Genomic DNA, 19,003 nt, shown 5'->3' with positions numbered 1-19,003 from the left:
CACTGAATTCCCTGAAATCACTATGCAGACCAGCTGACATTTTCAAAGCTAGATAGAGAAATCTGTGACTAAATCCACTAAATAATTTTGACAATGATTATCCTGTTGTTCAAAACACATAAATCCAGCCAAGAAGACTACATCCCAGACCCCGCAGCCTGCTGTGCTCAAAGCAAAACTCTGAAGTCCACACAAGGTATGCTTGCCATCAGCAAGGCTTTTCCAGCATTCCCAGGCTTGACATCCCAAGTGTTTTTATACATTATGGTGTTGTTGTTTTTCCCCTCTCTCTAGCTCTCACAAGACAGAGTGCAGACTAGGCCCAAACTAGGGGAACACCGCAGGGAGTGGGCACAGAGGAGCGAAGAGGCAGTGTTGCGCTCTTTGGTCTCCTCTGCTGCCAGAGTAACTGGGGGAGCAAGTTGGCACCAAAGGAGTTGTTTGGATTAACCTGAAATCCCATTTTTTATAAGGCATTAGTGGTAATAACTGAAACTAAAGTTATGGCGGAAATCTTAAGTGTGTAGCTTTCCATTACTAAGACCTTTTAATACTAACGAGAAATCAAGTTTGTATTGAATTCCAACCACACGAAGATGTATCTGTCAAGCAGAATGAAAAATACAGGGCAGTTTAAGAACATTCAGAACATAAAATGGCTTTTCTATGTATGCTTTTAATGAAAAAAATACTGTATGAATAGAAATGGAAGTATAACAAAGAATTTCAATTGATTTAGGGAAATATGGGGATAAATAGAGCAAGTAAAACAAACATTTTAATTCCAGGTTATTTGTATATCACCAAACTCCTGTCCCTACTTACAGCCACTTACGTTTCAAAATATAACCAGGAAATAAGAACAAAATACCCTCATGGTACTTTTAGTGACATATTCTCAGTTAATGCTATGACGGTAGCAGTCATACACTAATTTTTCATTTCTCTCATAGCAAAAAACACAATAAAAAGACTCTCAGGCTATTTTATGCCTGAGGAAGGAAAGCCTGATCTCATCTGTTTCCTTTCAATTTCATAACTTGCAAATGATTATTGGCAGTACACTCACTTCATAAATAGTAATTGGGTTACTTCAATTTTAATGTGCAATTCCTCAGATTTTATACAACACTGTAAAGCTGACAAGGGATAATAAAGTATAGTTTTTACCCACAAGGAGATCCATTTTAAGATAACTTCCAAACACTTTAGGCATGAGGAAAATAATTAAAAAAATCTTCACCAAACTAAAATTAACATACATGTATTCCATATATTAACATTGTCCCTGCTGTATGCCTTAGTATGGTCCAAATTCCCAACACAGAGACTATTTATATCATTTTCTAGTGTGTCCATATCTTCTTAAATTGGAAGAAATATGTTTAGAAAAGAAACCTGATCTACCAGAACATATAATGGGGATAGATTAACTTCAATTATGTTACTTGAAATAAAATATCCATTATATAATGGATGAAATATCCATTATATTAAGCTACTGGCTGGCAAGCATTAAATCAAATATAGACTTCTACATACTCTGTATCTGTAGTGAAGTATTATAACATATTAAACAGACCTTTATTTTAAAATCTCCTTCCAGCACAGGGCCAATCCTGTATTAACTGCCTCACATAAGCCAGTTGTGAGTTACGAGGATCCCTGTCTCTTTTGGTACTGTATTCTGAGCTTTTCCAGCTGCTCTACGCACTGCGTCTGGGCCAGCTTCAGCGTTCGGTTCTCCTCCGTCAGTTCCGCGTACTCCTTCGCCAGCTGAGCAGCATCCATGCTTTCTTTTTCCACTTGTTCCAGCCTGGCAATCAGCTCCTTTCTGACAAGAACAAACAAACAAGCAAACCAGCCGCAAAGATTAAAAATGACAGTGAGCAAACACGTATTGTCATGTGTCAGGTTAAAGCTGGGCTACAGGCTGTTGATACAGTATTACCTGAGCTGTTGTGAAATAGGCCTAGAAACCTAATCTGTTAGAGCCATCCTTCTTCCTTCAAAGTATGAACCTGCCAAAATCTCACAGGTCTGTTATTCAGTGACCAAACCTGCAAAATGCAGATGGTCTACAAGTCAGTATCTCTAACTTCAGTCAGAGCTGGCCCTGCATCTTACTGAAGAAAATCAGCTTCCCTTCGGACCATACACTAGAATTTTGCTTGCAGAAGAAGAATAACTTTTTTTTTTTTTTCTCTTAATACTGAATATATTTGAAAGTGAGCAAGGGTTTTTGTTTTTGTTGTTCAGCTGTTCAGCTTTATGATTATGTTCTGTGAAGTATGACTGGTTTTGTTTTCTTTTCTACAAAGAAAAAAATATATATTCTGGTAAATGCTAGGCACATGAACCCAAATTCTACATATTGTGTCCATAATGTTTTTATTCTCAGCTCTTAGTCCTTCTGCTGCGGTACAGTCATCCAACTGCAAACCTGACCCCTCCTGGTCTTTTTAAGAGCAGACACTTGAGGATTCAAGCTGTTGCTTCTTCCTGGAGCGAGTCCCCCAGTGCCCTGTGTTCCCAGGGCTGGCCAGGAGCCGGAGCCCCCTGTAGAGTATCAGCTGAAATTCCCTCAGCAGGAGCTGAGATAAAAGAGGCCTTAAAACAAAACACACTGAATGCATGAGTAACTCATGGGGTATCTAATCGCTCTCCACTTAGTTACCCAGCAGACTAGCCTGGTCTCTGCTTTATTTCCCTTTGAGTCAAATCATTTCTTCACCCCTGCTACAGGAAGCCTCTTCTAAAGGGTTCTTAGCTCGTTTGATCATTCTATCTTGGAGATTAGTTAATCTTTTAACTGTTTGTAGCCCTGTGACTTTACTTCTCAGTCATGTCAAAATAATGCTGGTAGATCATCTGTGGGAAGATGTAATGCCTTCAAAGTGGGTAGCTTGTTCCTGCACTCTTTGCAGGAGCCCCCTGGCAAGCTGGACCAGTGCTTTCATACAGGAAATTCTTACAGAAAAGGAATTCTGTCTCCGCAGGTCAGAGTACTCCCAAAAGGATAATACTTCAAATTGAGCACTCGCATTACATGTACCTGTAAAATTACCACTTCCAGCAGCGTAACTTAAAGCACCTGGGTTTTGAAATAAGAGTTCTCCTATCTGGCCTTTTTTTAAGATTAGTCTAATCTTCAGTTTTCAGAGATAGCAAAGTTTACCCATGGCTTAGCTGACTGCAGTCACAGTTACTGCAGTTCAAGGAGTCACAAAAGACCCCTGGCACACTCATTTCTTCCAGCTGTGCTTCTCATATAAAAAAGAAATAGGGAACAGTTAGCAGCCATTACAGCAATTTAAATCATCCGAAAGTTGTAGTATATCGAAGACCTCCTGTAGCTAAATGTTAGCTTTGTTTTATGTCACTGGTGTAATGCACATCAGCTATACTGTAGCAAAGTCTCTTCTGTTTGTTTTCACCAGATATAAAATATATCTGATTAGCTCTGCAAGAAAAAATGTTAAGGGTCTATTTTTCTTCAGCAGAATTCTGTTAACATTTGGCACAATACAGCTTTATTATTTTTTTTAAAGCAGCAAGCCAGATTCATTTCTCTTTGCTTAGACCATGCTAGATCAAAGAGTTTTCATATTGGCCAAGATGAACTAATCATGCTAGAAAATGTGATATTCCAGCTCCTATTAATGTGACTATCAACCACAAAGGACTAATTGCAAGTACGCTTTAGAGAGTAAGAAACATGTTTAAGGACAGTGAGATTTTACTAGTCTAACAGCCTCAATCAAGTTCAGCCCTTTGGGCTTCGTCTAGATGGTTTTTGTCTCTTAGGACCAAAAGAGAGCTTCAGCAGTATTTCTCTGCAATTGTTCTACTGGTACAATGTTGGATGGATGGATGGATGATACGAAACTTTTCCAAACTACAGGCTGTTGACTAAGTCTTCCAAACACATTTATTTGTAATAATTCTTACTTTTCTTACACTTTACAAAGTTCTTAACGGGAGGTGCAGTGAACACACTAATAAGCAATCAGCATCTTAAGAGCAGGTAAACCTTCGCCATGAGGAATTTTAGTACTTGTGGGAGAAAGGTACTGTCTACTCTACTTGGACTTGAGCCAGGCAGACAGCGTGCAAACTCAGACAGCTCTAGTAATGAATGTCATTCCTGATTTGATAAGATGAGGCTATGTGCAAGCATGGTTTTCATGCTGCCCTCTAATAAACCTAAAGCAGTGCAGGTGGCTTCTTTTTTTTTCTTATTTCTTCCTGGGATTAAGTTTTGCTGTTAAAGAAAGCAAACAAGAGCTAAGATCAAAGTATCCTCATTTCTGCAGTCCACTCTCTAGGACCTCCCTCCCAGAATGCAGTTTCCTTGCACTGAGGTAGTAAAATTGCCCTGTTCTGAGTCAGCAGAACCTACTTATTCCCTTCCCATCAGGATCAACACCTGTTTACAGGGTAGGGTGATGTTTCAGGCAAATACTGCCAGCCTGCCACAGAGATCTAAAATTAGAGTACCAGGGAATTGCTAAATGTTATGAATGGTGTGGTTTACGAAGCTCACAAAAGGATGAGGACAGTAACTAACATTTGCTTCTGATCTAATCCAGGATTTGAACTTAGCTCTCAGAGGTTAAAGAACATCATACTAAACTCTTGCACCATCTAGTCTTTGTTATGGATGCCTAATAAATAGATCTAGCATTGTGTAATCTGTGCTTGCTGTTAATGGTTACCCTGTGTTTAAATATTAACAGCATTGATAAGGTATTTTCTAAAATGGTGCTGGGGTACTTGAAGCTGTGAGACAATCTGTAACGTGCACTTTAAGTGTTCTTTTTGTGGGAGGGGCTGGGGTGAGAAGGGAAGACCAGTGTGATTTGCATCAAAAACGAATAAACCACAAGCCAGACCAGACCACGAGAAAAAAAAGAAAAAAAAAAAAAAGAAAAAAAAAAAGAAAAAAAAAAAACAGCAACAAAAAAATAAATACAAAGAAAAGTGTCAGGTAAGACAAATATACTTAATTCCAGAATTCCAGATAACTCTATTTGGAGATGAACTGGACTCAAGGCAAACAGCTTCCACAGTGCAAAGAGCTGCCTTTGTCTTCACCTGGTTGTGAGCAACATATTCATGATTATGAACCTGTGGTACTACACACTTCTTCCTAGCTGACGTGTCTGTGTTCTGGTGGACATAAGGTCATTTACTCTTCCCGTATTTGACTTTCATGTCAGGAGGAATCAGGAGATTCCCGTCAGGTAACTGCTGACTGAGGAGACTGCCCTTGTGTGTTCAAAGTCTGGTAACTAATTTCTTAAAATGGAGATAGCCTATTTTAATGTAAATAAAACCATTCCTCAGATGCTGCCAGCACATAAAGGTATGTAAGTACTCATTACTACAGCAGGGCATGATGAGGTTTCTCTTTGTATTTGAGAAGACATTTCTACTGATTTGGCGAGTTAACAGGTATTTTGTATGTGTTTGAGTTGATGAAAAATCAGGTCTAGAATGGAAAAATTAGTCAGATAAAAGGTTGCCTTTATGTCTTAGACCAATCTTTTTCTGCAGTACCTGCAAGCCTGAAGACTACTTGTCTCAACAGTGTAGGTACTCTCCAGAAAGTGTGCCTGGAGGAACCTTGGGCTTGAGACCTTAGAAAAACTCCTTGAGTCATGAGAGCATTCTAAAGCATATCCCACAAAATTAAGTGGACATCTCCACTGCATGTCTACTGCAACACATGAGAAGGAAGGAAAAGCAATCATCTCCATTGCAAAGAAAAAGAGCAATCCTAAACCAGGTGGTGGTCTAGTGATATTTTCTGGAGAGTTATATTAGAATTGTCTGGGGGAGGAAAAAGAGAAAACCAGCCAGAGCTAAGAATATAAGATATAGCTAGCAACCATGGCAACTCTAATATTTAACTACATAATCCAGGGTCATTATCTAGTAATAGCAATATAACAAGTGCTCAAAATAACCAGCCATCCCATCCCTTTCACCCAAACTTAGATACCCAAAAACATCTGTTATGGAAATACATGTGTGTTTCTGGAACATAAATTAAATAACATTCTGTGACCTAAATGTAGTGTGTTCTCGCTCCCACACCCTTTTCTTTCTTTTCGATCATGTCTCCCATTCCAGAGTGATTTTGTCCCTTCTAATACATATTGCTGGCATAAATGGCATAACTGGGAAGAGTTTGAGTGAAGACTGCAACCAGAGTTATGATGATTTATATTAGCAAAAAATAAATAAATAAAAATCTACACGATGTTCTCTTAAATTCCTTCAATTTCTTGCTTCCTTTTATTTGTCTTTTTCCTAACTTTTTTCCCTTCTCATTTGCTTTGCCCCATGAGTCTCCCTTTTATGAACATACAACCTCCCCTGCTCTTTTACGTTTCCTATTTCCATGTAAAATAGTTATCTTCCCTCCCAGTCAACCTAGTACACTCTCTTGCAAGCTGCATTGCACACAACAGAAAGGGGCAAATAAAGGGGCTCTGTTCTTGCTCTGAAGAAAAGCAAGCTCTGTGATTTCACACCACTGATTTTCCATACTCCAGCCATACATCATTCACACACCACAGTGTGAGACAAGAAGAACTAAGAACTGAAAACCTTTGAAAAGTTTAAAAAGAGTAAATATTTTTTGACTATTTTAAAACAATGTTATTCACCTTTCTAGTTCTTAAATACACCTCCTTTAGAAATACACCTGTGTGTATTATTTCATATATACAAGGTTAAATTGAACTTTGCAGGTTGGAAAAAAATAATAATGTATTTTCTCTTGTTTGTTTCACTAAATATGTGCAATACTTCTATAGATATTTATTTCAGGTTAACTTAAAATAATTTCTTTCTCCTAGCTACCAAATTTTTCTCCATTTTTAGTCAATTTTTAGTCCATTTTCTGCTTTGTTCCTGATAATCATCATCTTCAGTATTCTGTGTACCACTGCCAGGTAGGACTTGACATTGGACTTTCACAGGTGAGTTGACTTATGGTGAAGTTCAAAACACTGGCAGGGCTAGTGTCTTGTTGTCTTCAGTAAAAATGTAAGTCAAAGAACACTGCACAAATTACTTGTTCACATTAAAAAGCATAAAACTCTACTTCTGTCCATTTTATCAAATTAATATTTAAAAGAAATGGACAATAGTAACAGAGAGCAGATGTATTAGACAATTGTGAATCTGCATTTCCATACAGTTAAATTCAGATGTAGAAGATCAAGACACCTGTAACAGTTCCTAATCTGCTCAAATTTCTGAAAGCTGCAGACAACTCCATATTTTCAGTTGGATTATAACTGCTTTTGAGTCTAAAAGCTGTGCACCACACCACATTTCTTATAGAAAAGACGAATCATTTTTCTTGAGAGGAATAGTCAATATGTGTGTCACCCCAGATGTCATGATCTACTCTTCGCCTCTTTAATTCAGCATATGCTATCCTATAAACTTCCTTTAACTTTCAAACTGTTACTGTTGATAATGTTTTTAGATATAAATAAATGATTGCTAGACCAAAAACCTCATTTATGTTTTGCTTACTTCTACACCTCCACACTTGTACCTCCTTTCTACCTAGTTTTATACAAAAATCAAGATAAATTTATTTAGGTCATATATGCTTACATGTGTGTAGAGGTCCATATGTCCTAGTAAATTTCTAATCCACTTTCTGATTTCAACCAAATTTTACAGGACAAAGAAGTCCCAGTTTCTGGAAGGTTTAAAACAAACAAACAAACAAACAAACAAACTCCCCTACCCCCTAATGCTACAGAAAAGACAGACAACCCAAAGGAGGAAGGCAGTATGATGAGCCCTCCTCCAAAACACTACACAATAGAGAATCTACCTGAAGGGAGGGACTTCATAAATAATTCCCTGGAAAAATAAGCTTCCGTTGGCAGTTGCAGCTTTTTAAACCTCAAAATCAAATAATCACAATGCACCAATCTGTAGGAAATTAAGCATCTTCAATTCTAGTGCTTGTAGGATTACTTCTTCTGATTAAAGGATCTGGGAGGTCATGAAAGGTGCTGAACTGACACCTTTCATGTCTAAGCACTTCACAGCTACACAGCACATGAACATCTAAGCCACAAATATGTAACCAGGAGGCACGTAACAAAGGACAATAATAGAATTCTATTTGTTGCCTTATTCAGCTGCTGTTGCATTAACATATTTACTGGGGAATTAAATCTTCTGTCCACAAAACAGGTTTAGCAAAAGTAGAAATAGTGGAAACTGCCTCACATTATTCTACTGTTGACATTCACTGGTGGAACGAAGGAAAATGCCAGCTTGAAGCCCCTTAATTCATCCAGAATGACACTGCTGAAAGGCTGACTTCTGGTCTTAGAAGTTAGGATAGTTTTTGAGTTCAGATAAACAATTTTTTGCATGTATGTGCTGTTCTGAAGAAGCAAAATATTTCTAATTCGGCTAGTACCACAAATTGTATAGATATATAAAAATGCATTCAAATAGTGTCTGAGTGTCTCTCTTCCATAGATTGTTTCTCTTCCATACATAGTTACGAGCTATATTCCTTCTTTCACCATACGCTACACCAATCACAGAAACTTCATGCGGCATTTGGAAGAATGATTGTGTCTTTGTTTTCCCAAGAAGCCTCCGAGATCCACACTGAGGTAATTCTTACTGAGTAATGCAACACTTCTTGAAGTCACCCTCAATGTGAATATAAAAATAAAAAAGCATTTGCAGGAGAAATTTAGCAGTAACTGTTATTGCTTGGGGTTGGTTGTCTGGTAGAAGCTTTCACTGCTCACCTTCTTTCCTCTCTCAAAATTCCTTTGTCAGGTTTCTTGTGGAAATAATCACAGAAAGCACTTTGCCATTAAATAGTCATGTGAAAATGACAGGGATGTGAATATAGATAATAGATAAAAATTTAAAAAATATATATATATATTATATATATATATATATATATATGTATATATAAAAGCCTACGTCCAGCTTAGGCACTTTGGATATGAACAACTAAAATGTGAGTGTACATAACAATGATGCATAGAAAAAGTTTACTAATATTGTCAAGTTACCTACACCAAACTGAGGATTCATTAAGCTTTTCAATAAAACATATAAAGTTACACTGAAAAAAAAAAATCCCTAAAACTCTAAAGGGGACTTGTACCAGATGAACCATACTGTTATGTGATAAAGAGTCCTAATACTGTCAGTGAAGGTTTTAAGAGACATCTGTAAAACTGAGGGCCCAGAGCTATGACAGCTCTGTGTCCTCTGTGTTCCCAGTTGATCCTAAGGACCAAGGCCCTAACTGTTGTGCTGTACAGTGACTGCTGGGCAGAGGAATAAGGTCACAAAATATTATCTAAAACCCGCATGCTTAGAACAGCATTTTACAAGGAGAATATACAGCAGTAAATACTTTGTGGAAGTTACTCACTTTCTTTCTTCCAGTAAAGCAATTTCTTTCTTCACCTCATGGTACTCTTCTGCTATTTTGCAGTGCTGTTTGTACACCTGCATAGATTCTGTAGAGTCATGACAAGGAGGCAGAGGCTTTATGAACAGAGGAAGAAAAAAAAATACATATATATGTATACTGCTTTTGAATTAAATATTCAAAATAAACACAGTTTTTTTTTTATTTTGGAAGATACAACCCTTATTTTCATCCCTGTGAGAGTACTTTGAGAAAAAGTTTTTGGCCCTAGCTGCAGTGTTTAAAATACCCCTAGTGATGGCCTTTCACAGAAGGGAAAAAAACACTTTTCTGCATAAGAACATGCATAAGCCTTCAAATCTTGTTATGATTTTCAGAACTTTCCTTTACAACTTTGCAAAGTATCACTAAAGATTGTTCAAAGAAAGATTTCTCCCTTACCTCCCCTTTTTTCAGCTATAGAGATATAGGAATGCTAAAGTCGACGCATTGTTCATACCTGCAAAATACATGAGCATGTTTTCACTGCAGAGACTACAGCACTGAACAGAAGGGTAATTTTAGTGTTCTCCCATTCTGCAACTTTAGGAGAAAATATATGGAAAGCTATTAACTAAATACTCTCACTCACAGATTCAAGGCTTCCTCCAGCTTATCACTAAAATGGACAGGACCATGAATTGAGACACCAGGTCTGATTATGCTGGACTCCATAGGAGTTTCACTGCTCACTCTGGTGAAGCCAAGATTTCACAGTGTTTTGTAACCCAGTAATGCTTCAGTCTCTAAGTAGTTTGCTCAAGATTGCATCCAGTTTCTCTGCATCACTACTTCATGTAGAAGAAGGGGATATACTTGGTAGAAATGTTATGAGAGTAATACCAGTTATATTTGCAAAATGTTTTGAATTTCCATGAGAGGTGCATGTGAGATTGAGAGTAGAAGGTAACAGCATTTAAAAAGAAAAAATAAAGAAGAAATACAGATTAAAAAGACACAGTGATGGTAAAAGCCTCCTAACCTGAATACCTACATTATTATACTTTTTTTTTTTTTTCTTTTTCCCCACTGCACACTGGAGTTAATAAGTATGGCAAATAAAACCACTCTAACCTGGGACTCCTCATATGATTTTCAACTAAAATCTTGAAAATACAGTGTGGTTAAATGTCAATGCTTTTTCTTCCTTAAAAAGTATACAACTTAATTTGGGCCTCAGGCTTGACTGTCACATTTTGACCATAACACTTACAGGAAGTGTAGTATTTTTAAGTTATTAGCCATGAATCAATTGACTGTAAATGAACTCCAAATAGCATGCTTCAGCCACCTGTTTGAAGCAAAAGGAAGCACTTAAAATAGTTCCTTTACTGTCCAGTTAAAGAAATACAATTGCTTTTCACAATGTAAGTAGATTTTTATTGCTTGTTTTCCTACTTTGACTCTTATTTGTAGCATAATATTCCTTCGATTGCATTGTTAGAAAAATAAAAGCACAAGTCTTCAGACATTTCCTATTTATGATCTTCTAATCTTTTGTTTTAGCTGCACTGGAAATTTAGATTTTATCTAGCATATTCACAGACAAAGATTAAAAATGTTTTTATCCTAGGGGCAGGGTAAGCTGGCTTCAGATGTACACTAGCACATAGATGTGACTAATGTATGGACCTCTGCAAGTATTTGTAGATGGTATGCAGTTCCTCATTGAAATTTTAAAACGGATACTCCTTTTCCATGTTAAAAATGTAAAAAATGCTGTAGCAGAATTGTTTCATGACACAGTTCTGAGCTCAGAGAATTTGGGACCCCAGGGAAAGTGCAGTCCATTACTTGATGAATCTGGGCTTTTAATTGCATTTCGATGTGGATGAGCAATAGCACCATTCATATAGTCACCTAAATAATAAGCACAAATTTAACAAGACAGAATATAGAAGTCTCAGTGCTCTAATCCAAGAATGCAAGGGTGAGCCAAAGTAGCATCTCTGGTATCTACCAGAGATCAGCAAACAACAAGTGCATCATAATAAAACAATTTTAAACAGTTCCCAGGGGGAAAGTCCCCAAACACTGATATTTCTATAAAAAAAACTTGCTTTTGCTTCCAACTTAGTTTCCGCAAATCTAGCTGGTTGAAACCAGTTTAAAAATTAAAGCAGCATTCAGCTTCTATATTCCAGCTTCCCACTCAAAAGATATATTTAGAGAGCTAAAAATTATCTAGTCATGCTGAGACTTAGTATCTAATTCCCACTTAGAACCAGTTGCTGACTTTCAAACCCCTTCCTACCATTGTTTTCTCTTCAGCATCATTTTTTCTTATATTGATATTTTATCACTCAAAATAAACTGACAACAAAATAAACCATCAGTTTATTAGTATTCCACTTATACTATTCTATTTCAATCTTGATGGATGCTATTAAGCACTAAATCAAAAACTTTTTTAATTGTGAAAAGCTACCTATTTAATGCATAAAAGTTAAGCCAGAACATAAAAATTACTGTAAAAATGTACATTTGATTATGTTTTTGTCATCTGGATATTTTGGTTTGCACTTTGTAAAACTGACATTTCTAAGAATGGTTTCGGAGATAGTGCCAAGAGTTTGTATGAGTAATTTCTGGCCAGTAGTACATGAAACACAGGCTTATGCATTCATTATTTAACAAACAGCTCTACTATAATCACAGGAGACATGGGGAGGTCCAACAGTCTAGCCATTTTTTTGCTCTGCACCAGAAAATGTAAGCCAACCCATAAGCATGTGGAAATTATTTTAGCCATGTCTAAAAGCATATTTTTTTGACATAAGCAAGAGTACAGAGAATTAATAATGTGTCTGTTCCCATCAAGAGAAGCATTTTCAGAAGATGGCAGGGCAAACTCCTGAAAAAAAAATGCAGAAGGAGGCAAAGCTTACTTGTACTTCAGTAACTCCAAATTAGCAGATATTTACAGTGTTGACACACTGCCACAGAAAACAATAACAGCACAGTAGTAGTTACTGGACTAGCCCATACTCATCTAAACTGGACTGGGAAGAGCCTACAAAATCAGTGAATCCAGCTCCCTGATATCAGGAGCAAATTCTGTAATCCACGGGCTTGTCATGTTCTTAGAAATACTGAAGTCCCCTGCCCCAGGTAGAAGACTGGCCCAGAGCCCCACAAAGGATTAGATCATTTATTTATTTATTTATTTATGTCCTTTCCAATTCAGTTTTGTGGGAGTTTACATATTTTTTTATTTTTTTTTTTTATCATGCCAGCACTAGCTTTCATTCAAATGTTGGCTGCCTATCTGGGCTGCTTTTCCCCTGTGATGTACTTATAGAGGGCCCTCAAGCAGCCAAACTGCATTCCTCTAATCCCTCCCAAATTAAGCTTCCTTTTCTTATTTTATCCCAGCAGTCTTCCTTTGCTGCCCGTTCCACCTGGCAGGCCTTTTTTTGGACACCTGTGAGAAGCCACATGAACCATTTCAGTCACTACCCTGACAGCAGTCTTCTGGTAACTCGCCTGCAGCAGAGAGGCACTGCAATTCCCAGTAGAAAGCACATCCATGAAGTCTATGTGCTCTTTTTCGGTAAGAGTTCACTAGTTTCCATAGGCGACCAATCACAATAGGCCTTAATAAAGTTCAGTTTACAGTATGTATTTTCTTTCATTCAGAATCCGAAGCCATACTATAATTTCTCCTTTGTACAGCCTGAGCTGGTTACTTCATGAAGTATCTTGTCCATCTGTGATTAATACATATAAAAGCATACCTGCTATATAAGCAAAAAAAGACCCTGCCAAAGAAAGATATATTTAATGGTAGCAGTTGCTACTTTTAATCCTGCTTATTTCAGGCTTCAGTGTCATCCACCCTCATTTTCCTCCACTGGCAAAAAAAATGCGCACGCAGCATCTCTGATCCTGTTCACAAGTCTAATATAAAAGCCATAGCTTTTAATGAACCTAGTGTCTATCCTGCTATCCCTAGCTTTCAACAAGGTCCTAGTATTTTCCTAGTATTTTGTGAAACAACTCACTGTGACCTTGACAAGCTTTCTACAGACTCCAGCAAGTATACACTAAGAGATCCTGTTATAGGCTATTCTGTTACTTCACGTATGTATGTACATCTGTACAGGACATCTGCACTGTCTATTTAGATTTTAATTTCAAATCCAGATATGAAAGATGTTGAAAGATGGTATGCAGAGGCAGTTCATGAAGAAAGAGCTTGTTCATGTAGAAAGAGATTTCTGCTTGTTTAGGACAGGTTGAAGGAGCTGTTCTAATTACAGTCTTTGCTGGGGATCACAAAAAGACAATTTTCATTTTACTGTTGTTTTTTTTTCTTGCTTTACTCACTTGACAAAGTATATTTTGCCATGCCATATGAATATTAGCATTCCACATCCACAGAAATTCACAGCCAACAGTAACTTTTGTGTAGTCAATAGTGTCACCCCAGCGCTGAAAAAACTTTTGAAGAGTTTATTTATTTTTGTTTGCTTTTACTTTTTGGTTCTAGGCACTTTGAAAAAAAAAAAAATCAAAACCTGTTTCTGAAAAGTTCAAAGTTTAAAGAAAAAAATGTGCCCTGCATTTTTGCTAGCTGAGCACATGGACTCATCTAGAAGACAATCTCTAGCCCATGTGTAGAATAGTTGACCACTTTTTGTGGATTTGGTAAACCAAACCCAGCTAAAACATTCTGGAAAAACAGAAACTCCACTGACACTGTTTTCCATGTGGTCCATGCTCATTACATGGCCTGTACACTCTTCCATGATGGAAGGAACTACATTATACCAAGCAAAAGTGATAGCTGCACATTGCTGAGAGTTTTACTCTCCTTGCCTGAGAGATTTTCCATCCTTTTCCCACCTCAGTATGATGCCTGACTTTGTCAATATCTGTCTTACATAATCTAAGATCGTAGTTATCACAGCAGCATTACGGGAGACTTAGCAAGTTCATAGGCAGTCAAATCTAATTATAGAGTACCAAGGTACTCTAGGAAATCTCCTGAAATTTAATACTGACCATACTTTTTAACAACATTGGATATTTTTTTAACTTTGTAAAATAATTTGTATGTGTCTACCAACGGTCTTGTCAGTCACCAGAAGCAATAGTTGCACTGTTCAAGTTGCAGAGTAAATGAAGCTTCTGCTAAATGCCCGTGTCACATAAAAACTGTCCCTTTTGTAATATTTTCATTGTTTCTTTTGTATAGACGTTTCCCACTAAAGCATGAAAAACTTCCCTTGACTTAACAAGCTATTATAAACGGTTGGAGTCGCTGCATCAATTTTACAGTCATCCAACTCCATCAATTTCAGGAGATTCATAATATAAAACACAATATAAATGCCTCTCTCAAGCTCATGATTTCATGAAAAGAGGATAAAGAATTACAGAGCACCCTGTGTGCCTGTACGTGACGTGTTCTTTCCTATCCCATACTCCTAGCTGGGGTAAAGACTTTCTTGGAGAACTGAGCAAATCACAGGAAATGTTGGAGCAGGACAGATAGCATACAGGGCTTAGATGGGGGTACTTAACGCTAGGCACCTTCATCTATATTCAGTGACTTAAACAACAAGGTCTTAGATGCTGATGTATGTATCTAAATATAGACAATAACTACTAGCAGAATGCCTGTCAGAGGCCACCACCACTATGCAGCTAATCAAGGAAGCACCTTCCAAGGCCTGGTCCAACTTTGACACTAGGTAAAGGTTAGCTTTTCCCAATGGCAAACTGACAAATGTAGGAGCCTATCCTCACTTCACTACCACTACATTGCTTGCATAAGCATGGGGGTGAACATGACACTGAAGCCCACATAGGCAAACTGTTGCTCTTCAGTGGAAATATAATAAATTGCAATACTGCAAATAAAAGAAACAAAAATTAAGAACTTATTAATACAAGCTTTGTTTCATTTGAGCATCTCAGCAACCTCGTTTTATTTATTTTATGTATTTTATATATAAGTAATAAAGGTTGAAAAGAGACCAGACTTTTTCTGTATGTAGATTGAACTCCTCTGTTTTCATTGACAGGGCTTTTGTGTCTGGTTGATCATGCCATAAATACATTCAAAAGCATCAGTATCTTATTTAAAGAAACAAACTATAAAGGAAAGGTAGGTGTCTATACAGTACATACACAATACTTATTTTAAGGCTTAAAAAAAAAACAAGAACAAAACTTTCATGTTAGAGATTTTTCTTACAAATTACTCCGTGGAACTTTTTCCTATTAGTGGAAAATGTAACACTCAAAAAGGTAGTTGGACAAGACAACATTTTAGGTCTGAACGTACCTAGGAACACTAGGCAGATCACTGTTATTCTTCAGAAAGCAGCTCTGACTTTCAGCTAGGTTTGTCCTCTAGTAAGAGTGCTTATAGAGCATTAAGTATTTGCAGTTAGCCTCCTAGAAATACCTTTTCTCCAGCCAATCCTACCTCTACCTCTGCAAAGCTGGCACTGGTGCTTGGACAGCAGGCTCTATAACCCTGCCAGGGGGCGGCTGCACTGAACTTTGCCTTGCCATCGGACACCAGTGCCCGGAGAGGAGGTATGGTAGGATTGTGGGAGGAAAACTGGGAACACAAGGTAATTCTGCTCAAACAGCCAAGTTGTCTGCCAGGGCCTAACATAGAAGGACAAGGGCTTGAAGCCCAAAACAGAGGTGCAAATTGCTTGGTACTCAGGCTGTGGTCTGCTGCCTGCATGCATAAAATACTAAGGCACTGATTCTCCAAGTGGCTTAGTGAACGTACATATCTTTCAAACTGCTTTCAAAATCCAACCTGAAGATCAGCTAACTTCGGCTCTTCTTTTACAGGTTTCAAAATCTTGCTATTTTTCAAATGTAAAAAGTTAGTTGTTACCTGATTTGATTTCTTTTAAGTGACTCTTTAGACATCTACCTTGCATTTTTAGTTTGTTTCTTTAAATAAAACACTGATGCTTTTGACTGTATTTATGTCATGGTGATGAAAATCTTGTGTCTGGCTGTAGATGTGATGTTTTTATTATGGAAATATTTACCACCATTCTTACAAATTCAAGTGTTTCAGGCTGCTATGCCGCAGTTGATTAGAGGGTTTGCTTACATGACACCTCATGCTGCTTTATACTAGCTAACTCTGGGATACAGAAAAGCTTGGATGGAATGACAAGGAGCACCACCATTCAATACTTCTGCAGGTCCTGGTGAAATCCATGTTGTTGTAGCTTGCTTCTGAAATATGGGAGCTACCTGTTTCAAAGCCGGTATGGATACATTAACATAAATTGCAACCACATACCATACAGGGCCAACACACCCTTACTAATTTGGATTACAGTAATTTAAAATTGTAATTAAGAAGAAATTGTAACTAGTTAAATTATAACTTTATTAGAGTTACAATTAGTTCAAAGCTTTAAAGCAGTTTAAACACAATATAGTTACATTAAATGTGTAACTATAAGCCGTGTAACTTTAAGCCGTGATCCAGATTGATGAAAGCAAGGAAATTCAAGTATTCCTTGTTACAGCTAAATGCACTGTTACCTCTACACAAGCTGAGAGCCCCATGCTGACTTAACTGTCCCTAGTTGAGCATAAAGACGTCTAAATATAAATATGCACGTGAGCTTGAAAAGCTAAAGGATGAAGCAGCACCACTGACTTTATACTTTCAAGAGTTTGAGTCAGATAATCCACATAAGTTATCCTTTGAACTACCTCAATATCACCAAGAAGTTTTGGAAGGATAATAAGAAGAGCATTACCTGAATCAAAGCCTTTGATTGCTTCTTTGAATTTGTTGTCATCCTGAGATGATAAAAGTAAAGGAAGGTTCTCTTGAAAAAAAAGTAAATGTTAGGTACTTAACAGGCCAAGAGGGTGTACTTTGTGCAGCTGCTCTAGTGCTTACTTAGAAAACTTTTACTGAAGGCCTATTATTTATCCAACAGATTTGAATGCTTCCAGAGGAGAAATTTCAATCTATCACAAAATTACAAGCTTAGAGCACATTATATGTTCCAGAAATGGGTCATAAGTCTTAACAAAAAATCATCACCCGGCCTGTAAAGTACCTACATCTAACACTAGCAATCTTGTTTTTATGCACCAACAGTAATGATAATCATACTTCGCTCTTTTAGAACAGTCTTTACTCACTGGTCTCAATGCTCTTTAAAAAGAAAGGTAAAAAATATTAACCTCATTTTACAGATCAACAGAGGGATGAGGCAACTTCTCCCAGATCACAGTGTGTCACTGACAGAGTTGGTAAAAGACAGCAGGTTACTGACATTCATTCACTTCAGTGCTTCTGCCACAAAACAATATTGCTTTTCTCAAATGGAATCCTTCTGAGGGAAGAAAACATCAGTCCTATCTGCTGCACTGGAAGAGCAGTGGAATAAACAGGCCAGCATATTGCCCTGCTCTTTTCAGCCCTGATCTTAAGTTGCTATTAATTGCTTTAATCCTTCCTAGCTATGCCTATGGATCCTGCCTCTGTTCTCAGGATTACAGGGACAGAGCAAGTGGAGTCTCTGCCATCCTCCATTCCCTCCTCAGCCATCCTTTTGATGAGAACAGCAGGAGAGAAAGTGAAGCCCATTAAGTCAGCAGCCCTCCAGAGCTGTCTCACTTGCTGATGGGGACAGGAAGGATGACATCATTGGACACCACGGCCGCTAATGCCTTTCTCAGTTTACACTCAGGAAACAACTGCCTTCATATTGAAATATCAGAGGAAGTCTAAATGCTCCTGGGAAACAGATGATCTGAAGTAGCTTACAAAGGCCAACAAACACTCCAGAACCGCCACAGAGGAAAGGGAAATAATCCCTGGATACAGAACTGGCTCTGTGCCTGGACAACCATGGACTTGCCATCAACTTGCCGCCGGATCACCCAGCGTATCAGGGCTCTGCTGTGCTACACTGCCATCACAAGTCAGAGTGGTCACAAAAGGCTTCACCTCCATTCTCCAGTACTGTCTGCAGGCCTCTGCTAGGGCAGCACGCTAGGGTTGCCAGCTGTGCAGCATGAACTAGAGTAATTTTGAGAAGCCAGTCTTGATGACCGGCCTTTGTTACCCGAGATTAGAGATAGGATGGCACTGCTACCTTTGCATTCTCTTGGGATGCTTCAGAGAGAGCTGATCATACCAACCTTAGCACAGCCTGTAGGCGTAAGAGTGTAATACCTGGCTCATTCCTGCTCCCATCAAAACCACAAGAACTCCCTTCACTGCAGTGCAGTAGTACATACTGTGTTTTGCAAAGGAATTGTAAAAAAAATAAGAGTAGGTGAGATTATTCAAATAGTAGTTTCCCTGCAATTGGATTAAAAACATCAAATCACTTTTTCCGCAGATCTTAAAAAGACAATGTTTTCTGCTATAGAAATTTACACAGCCTTATTAAACATTAATAGGTTAGAGAAGCACCACTGAAAACTTTCATCTTAGTGTAACATCCAAAGCCTTTTAACAAAACAAATCTAGTCAATATGAAGTAGAACTGC

At 37.8% G+C, this 19,003-nt stretch overlaps 1 protein-coding gene across 2 annotated transcripts in view; it reads right to left on the bottom strand.

The window, feature by feature from the left end:
* Positions 1-656: 656 nt before the first annotated feature.
* MAP3K7CL (MAP3K7 C-terminal like) overlaps positions 657-19,003 on the bottom strand; it is a 30,690-nt gene continuing 12,343 nt past the window's right edge. For both annotated transcript variants that reach the window (XM_084306080.1, XM_084306079.1), the window contains 2 exons: positions 9,455-9,570; positions 657-1,834 (listed from right to left, as the gene is read on the bottom strand). In XM_084306080.1, the coding sequence (XP_084162206.1) occupies positions 1,654-1,834; positions 9,455-9,570 (297 nt within the window). In that variant the 3' untranslated portion in view covers positions 657-1,653. The remainder of the gene's footprint in view (positions 1,835-9,454; positions 9,571-19,003) is intronic.

The sequence above is a fragment of the Netta rufina genome (genome assembly GCF_964035555.1).
Source record: "Netta rufina genome assembly, chromosome: 1".
NCBI lineage: Eukaryota > Metazoa > Chordata > Aves > Anseriformes > Anatidae > Netta > Netta rufina.
This window is presented reverse-complemented; position numbering and strand designations above follow the sequence as displayed.